General features: G+C 36.1%; 1 protein-coding gene across 1 annotated transcript in view; it reads right to left on the bottom strand.

The window, feature by feature from the left end:
* The window catches only part of LOC108762967 (uncharacterized), a 13156-nt gene extending 6767 nt beyond the window's left edge, over positions 1 to 6389 (bottom strand). Inside the window, exons 1-6 of the mRNA XM_018510244.1 lie at positions 5943 to 6389; positions 3858 to 4223; positions 3450 to 3766; positions 2931 to 3301; positions 2095 to 2334; positions 1325 to 1596 (exon numbers count right to left, since the gene is read on the bottom strand). Of these exons, the coding sequence (XP_018365746.1) occupies positions 1325 to 1596; positions 2095 to 2334; positions 2931 to 3301; positions 3450 to 3766; positions 3858 to 4112 (1455 nt within the window). The 5' untranslated portion in view covers positions 4113 to 4223; positions 5943 to 6389. The remainder of the gene's footprint in view (positions 1 to 1324; positions 1597 to 2094; positions 2335 to 2930; positions 3302 to 3449; positions 3767 to 3857; positions 4224 to 5942) is intronic.
* Between the last annotated feature and the right edge of the window lie 562 nt (positions 6390 to 6951).

The raw sequence follows: 6951 nt of genomic DNA, 5'->3' as shown, positions 1-6951 counted from the left end.
AATTACTTTGATTAAGGTATTCATTCATCTTCCCTTCGAAACAAATCAATTTTGGAGACGAAAAACGGCAAGAATTAAGTTTAACACCTAATAGAATTCTACCGAGTGAGAAATGACAGTAAAATCGACATCAATTGACATTAATTTGATGTCGATTCCATTTGTTATTTCTCACTGGGTGGTAGATATTTAACCAGAAAATTCTTATCCGTCCATATGTAAATTTGTACAAATATATTTTTTTTCAGTCTCATAAACAATATAAACTATACGCCTATTCAGTTTATCGGACTTAAACGCAATCGTAAATTGAAGTTAAAATAATAACATCTTGAATTAGATTGATCATTAATTTTAATAACGATGCTAATAAGCATCTTATAAAACTTATAAATTTAATTTAAATAAAGCGCAATTTATAAAACTAAAAAAATGTATTCGCAAAAATTTACATATCAGTCGAGGGGGTAACCACTCAAAAAATAGATGTACACCTGGACTTCGGACTTCAAGACTTCACTGGACTTCACCGGAATTCATCGGAATTCATGAATTCATCAGACTTCGCTGGACTTCATCAGACTTCATCCGGAATTCATCTGAATTCATCGGAATTCATCGGACTTCACCGGAATTTATCGGACTTTACCGGAATTCATCGGACTTCATCAGAATTCATCAGACTTCATCGGAATTCATGAATTCATCGGACTTCTCTGGACTTCATCAGACTTCACCCGGACTTCATCGGACTTCACCCGGAATTCATCAGACTTCACCGGAATTCATCGGACTTCATCGGAATTCATGAATTCGTCGGACTTCTTTGGACTTCATCAGACTTCACTTAGAATTCATCTGACTTCATCTGAATTTATTGGACTTTATCGAAATTCGTCGGACTTCATCGGAATTCATGAATTCGTCGGACTTTACCAGACTTCATCGGACTTCGTTGGACTTCACCGGACTTCATCGGACTTCTGACAGATTGTACACCGGAATTCAAGAGTGATTACCTCCTCAGTTTGATTTATTTCTTGAAACCTTATTTTGTTATATGTTATTTTTCTAAATATTTTGTATTGCGTCAAAATACTGACTATTTCTTTTTTATTTCGTTATTCAGTTACGTTTAATAATTTTAATTCTACCAATTTTAACAAATAAATATACGAACAAATATGGTATAATTTTAATAAAGAATTTAAAAAAGAGCAACACACACACACACACACAGTATTTAAAGCTAAATGTAGAATCACGCCGAAATCTGATTTCTAAATAAAACTTTGTTATTAAGATACACATGTGGCGATCGAACCTGAATGAAGACAACACCTAGAAGAACAAACCACGAGTATCCACCATCCGGAACCGTCGGTCCGAACTCTGGGTATGAACTGACGATCTCGTCGAGACGAAGTCGCTCGACGAGCGGCATCTTTTCTGTCGAGTTCGACGCAAACGCTCCACAAGTATAATGAACGACGCGATGTTTATGCAAAGAATGTTTAAAACAATACGACATTCGTGATTCGTTAAAGCGACTCCGCGACACTTCCTCGCTTTGAACAAACAGCAATCTTAAGACAGCTTAAAATATATTATACGCAGTATCTAATCTCGACTAAGATGTCGGCGCTCCGATAGCCGTTGATAAGAAGGAAATATCACGTCGTTTTTGCATCTGCCGACGCAGGTGCCTACGCAGATTTCCGAAGCTCTAATAGTAAATACCGTTTAATTGCCGGATATCCGTTGCATCCCTAATAAAAATGCTACAAAAAATTTTGATATTTTAATAATAAGCTTAAGCATTTAATATAATTATTTAGATGGTTCAACATAATTATTCTTTGATGTATATAATATATATACATCTGGCCTAATTTTTATATATTTTAACAAACCGTTCTTTTTGTGTATCCTTAAGAAATAAATTTTAGAGATGTTGTAATAAATAATATTTATTTATAAACGGATTACATATCGTAATGTTAAATTGAATACTAAATAGCATTAATCACAATTCGATATCGCTCGATAAGTAAAAACTTATCGTTTTGCAGATTCTCTCCTCTTTCTACGTTCACACATCCTCGCGAGTATCACCATTCGCTATTGAGGTGTACCGCACCCTCTTGCTGACCGAATCGAGCACTGGTTCAATTTTTTTCTGAAGCATTGTCCTTTGTAGGTAGACTAAAGCGCACACCAGGGCGATCAGCACTATCGAGAGGAAGCAAAGCACCACCGTAGTTCCTCGCCGAGTGGAAACTAGGAGCTTTGGAGCGCAATTCTTCGTTTCGTGGAAGTCGTAGCTTACATTACCTAATAAAGAGAAGAGAGTATAAAAAAGGACCCCATATTAATTGTATTGGACAATTAGGTCCCAGTAAAATAAGTTTATTTTCACATATGATTAATAGCTCATGATCTAGTGAATAGAAGATGTCATAGACATCAAATTCGATAATGGACAATATTTTAGCGTTGCTTTATCAGAGACTTAAAACTTGTGTCTAATATATATCTGACATAGCTTTAATACGTTCTGTAAATCCTTCTAAATGTATGTTTTATTTGATTTTAATTTTACGATAAATATTATTGTATACATAAAATTAAATTAATGCTATATATTAATGCTCTTAATAAAAAAAACCTAGCTGTTAATGTTATGTAGAAGATATAAAATAACGTTAGATAACATTGTACATCATAGTTTTACATCTTTGATAAAAATAACTCAAAATAATAGTTCAATAATTATCTACTATTAAATCTGATAATCACATCTTTCATCAAATTATATAAGCTATAATTATATAATGTGAAAAACCAACTCAATTTATTAGGACCTAATTTTCCATACAATTACTGTAAGATTCTTTCCGTTTTCTTAAAAAAAATTTCGTAATTAATACCCTTATAGCATTGTAAGTTGGCTTTGTTTCGGATGAACACTTTCGTTTTCTTCATCCACTTGATGAACGAATTGAGCTTGCAGGAGCATTCGAAAGGATTGCTAGAAAAATCCACGGTTACGTTTCGATCGTGCTTGGCGAGATTGTCCATGATGTGGAGATCGCGTTCGAGAACTCTTATGAATTTGTTTCGTCGTAAATCCAAGAAGCGCAGATTGTGCAAGCACGACAAATTAAAGTGCAGCGCGTTCAGCTTGTTATCGCCGAGATGAAGATCAAGGAGATTCGGTAGATCACAGAATACATTGACATCTCGAAACTCCGAGATCTCGTTCTGTTCGAGATGAAGTTTTATCAGCTGCGTGAGGTTGCTAGAAAAGATTTTTTGAATAATTAACTCTATTAAAAAAGGAAGAAAAATTATAAATAAAAAAATTATGCAGAAGTTCTACATATAGAAAACTTGTATAGTATAGATACCGCCTTTATAGTTGCCATTATGTATTCTTTTGAGTTTACCTATTTACAAAGATATCGTGGAGCGTTGATGCCAGATTCCTCGGTGGACCGTCTTCGAAGGCGTCGGTCAGATGCAGCTCCAGAAGAGAGATGAAATTGGAGAATACTCTCGGGTGATTCCTTGCGGGATCCAACGAGAGCTCATTGAAGTCCAGTATAAGACGTTCCACGTGCTGCACGTGGTGATAAGCCTTGCCACGTATCTCGCGTATCTTGTTATTCGACATGTCGATCACCCTAAGATACGGCAAGCTGTCCAAGGTGCCGAACACATTCCAGGGCAGCTCCTCTAATTCATTCCCCGTAAAGATGAGTACCTGCGTGTGTATTAATAGTATTAATACGTTGTCGCGTTAATCGTGATGTAATAGAGTCGTCCGCGGACTTTGGTCGCGATTGTCTACGCACTTGCGTGTCATTAGGCAGATGCGCCAGCGGGGATGTATCCTGGAATCCAGTTCCCGTACAATTCACGACGTACTGATTGTGACCGTCGTAGTACGTTCGGAAGCAGCGACAGCGGTTCTTGAAAGCTGGACCACACTCCAGTTTGGATGACTCTGGCGTCTCCAAAGAGTGAAAATTGGGATCCTCCCAGTCATTGATTGATCCAGCGATCGACACCGATATCAAGAAAAATATTAAACTAAAAACGGTCCTCATCGCGATCAATGATTTCGCTAAGAACGTACTCTCGAAAGGATTTCGCCGTTACACTTATGCACGACTGATCAAACGTTGGCCGAGAAGACCTTCACGCGTCGTGCTTCTAATCTATGTACAAAATTATAATATAAATTTATTATTATTATTATTTAATATAATTTATATTAAAATTACAATGCAATTATATTAAAATTTAATAAATTTATACACTCTTACAAAAATACAAACCAAATTAATTATTTAAAGATAATTTATTATTTTATCTCCTTCGTAAAATCTAAAAGAGACAGAGAGGACAATTTTTGATCGTGAATGTTTGCACAACTGTGTTAGTATGGAATATAGCCTTGTCGTCAATGTTTGCTGATATCTAGATAAAATTATCTATATAAAAATCTAGATGAAAAATTCACCTTATATTTATCTAGATTATTACAATTTACTATCTTCATCTGTATCTTAGATAAAAAAAGTGATATTTTTTTAAATATTATCTAGATTAAGGTGTAACGAATTTCTTTATTTATTTTAAACGCAGAAAATTTTAAAAAGTTATAAACAAAATAAACAAATTTATGCAAAGTCAATGCAATCGCAAACTCATTTTAAAGTCGCAAAAGTCGTCTTTCTAATTGTGGACAACAAATAGTACTACAATGTAGAAATTGTTTATTAGACGAAATTTTCAAAAAACTTTTGTTTTAAAAAAATAAAGGTTCATCGATAAAGAGATATATGATTATTTTTTGTTTATAAAAGAATATTTTCTAATATTGCCAAATATAAAGGTTACATGTATATAAAGATGCTGAAGTAACAGGTGAAGAAGTTGTTCGTAAAACATATATAATGAATTAAGATTGGGTTGTTCCATTTTTTGATAAACTTCGGTCCTCTGTCTTACTCTCTTACTCTTAAGATGTATATATACTCTTAAGAGTTCATAGAATTGTTTTATTGTTGATTATACATATGTATATTTTTATAAATAAAAATGTAAATATATTTAAAGATATAAATATGTTTTTTAACATCTTAAATTGTTTCACTATTTAAAAGTTACTTAAAAGCGACATTATCTTAAAATTATCTAGATGAAACGACTTTAATTTCATCTTTTACTAACTAAATTTAAAATAAAATTATCTTTATCTTATCAAAGACATATTAATTTACGTGTGATTTTATTTATATATAGATAATTTTTTAAGCTATCTAAATGCAACTAAGTAGTTGTCGTATTTTTGTCGGCAATTTGAAGCTTCAATATAGCCGAGTCGTATTGACTTGGAAAACATTAAACTGGCTCACCCACGCGACAAATGATATCGAGCGAAGCAGAGAACCGCCTTCCGAGACTCTTTCGGGTATCTTAGAACACGCACGAGTGTGCTTGATCACGCAACGTGACATGGCCGTGGCACGCTTACTTATAGTCAGCGTTGGCATTGAGAGAAAGCGATTGCTTCGAAATTGCAGTTCCGTACGATAATCTTAAGTAAACGGAAGGCGACTCGACCAAATTATTCAGTCGACTGACTCGATCTATCGTAATTTTCAAACAGAGCTTAATAATTTCAGTACACATAATATATGTATAATTTGATGTCTTATTTTTTTAATTAATATGTTTGTTAATTAATTACTAGATCACACCATAGAAAGAAATCTACGTTTAATTTCGTTTTTGCTGATGATGCCTCTTGTCGAAAATGATATCTCGATATCCGGTTACGCATTCTCCGCATCAGACTTCTCGACTTTTGTCAAGAGAGATCAAAAGCGTCATATAGAAAATTTTTACCTGCTGAAAGAAGTACCACTTACCATTCCGTCCGCGTGACGAAAAGAACAGAGAGAAAAAATAAGAGAGGGAGGGAGAGGCTCGGAGGACCCCCGAGTGCGCTCCGTCCCAGGAATGCACCGTCGAGCTATATATCTCGTTTGTTCCGCAGGAGGAAAAGATTCGATCAGAACGCACCTCGTTTCGGTAGGTCGCACCGATATATATATATATATATATATTTATGTATGCGTAATTTGTTTCGAGGTCCTCGAAAAATACGTTTTGTTCACGATCTCAAGTTTCCGGAAGCAGCGAGACGCGCGAGACCCGGTGACACTCGAGAGGAGACTCCGCGAGGGAGAGGCAGGAAGCGCAAGAGCGGCTCCTGTTCTCCACGTTACGACGCGACGGCGACAGACCGCACCACATTGCACGGCCGTGCTTCATCCCGACCGCACCTGTGGTCCCGCTTCCCTCCTGGGCCCCTTTGCGGGCCCCAGGTGCCTATACCGAGCGAGACCTGCCCCACCAATTCTCCTCGAGCGGTCAGTCTCGTTCCCTCCGCTCGCTAGCCGCGTAGCATCTTCCTTCTCTAATATCACCTCCTTCCGATCCTTCCTTCCTCCTTCCTTGGTCGCCGTGGTCGCCCACTTCGCTCACTCCGTTTGCTCCGCTCCGCTTCGCACCGTCGTCATTAACAACTCGCGGTACGCGAGGGCTGGCAATGGGAAACCGCAGTTAGAGACGCTCGTTTCGCTTCGACTGTGCAGAGTACACCTCGAACGGAGTTTAATAAAGACTTCAATTATGTCTATCCCGCTTATTGTCGGAATTAACTCTGGAATTCTTCCATTACGCGCTACTATTTCCTTCTTTTATATTTCACTCTCTTTCTCTCTTTCTCTCTCTTTCTTTTATGAATTTTTATATAATGTTTCAAAACTTCGGTATAATTTTATAACTTTTTAAAAAATTGCTCAAGTTTTTTATATGAGTTATGGAACATTTTTCAGAACTGCTACATCTCTTCTAAAATTTTTTGAATATGTA

The sequence above is a fragment of the Trachymyrmex cornetzi genome, unplaced genomic scaffold (genome assembly GCF_001594075.2).
Source record: "Trachymyrmex cornetzi isolate Tcor2-1 unplaced genomic scaffold, Tcor1.1 scaffold328, whole genome shotgun sequence".
Taxonomy (NCBI): domain Eukaryota; kingdom Metazoa; phylum Arthropoda; class Insecta; order Hymenoptera; family Formicidae; genus Trachymyrmex; species Trachymyrmex cornetzi.
Note: the sequence above shows the minus strand (reverse complement) of the source record. Positions and strands in the feature narration are given on the sequence as shown.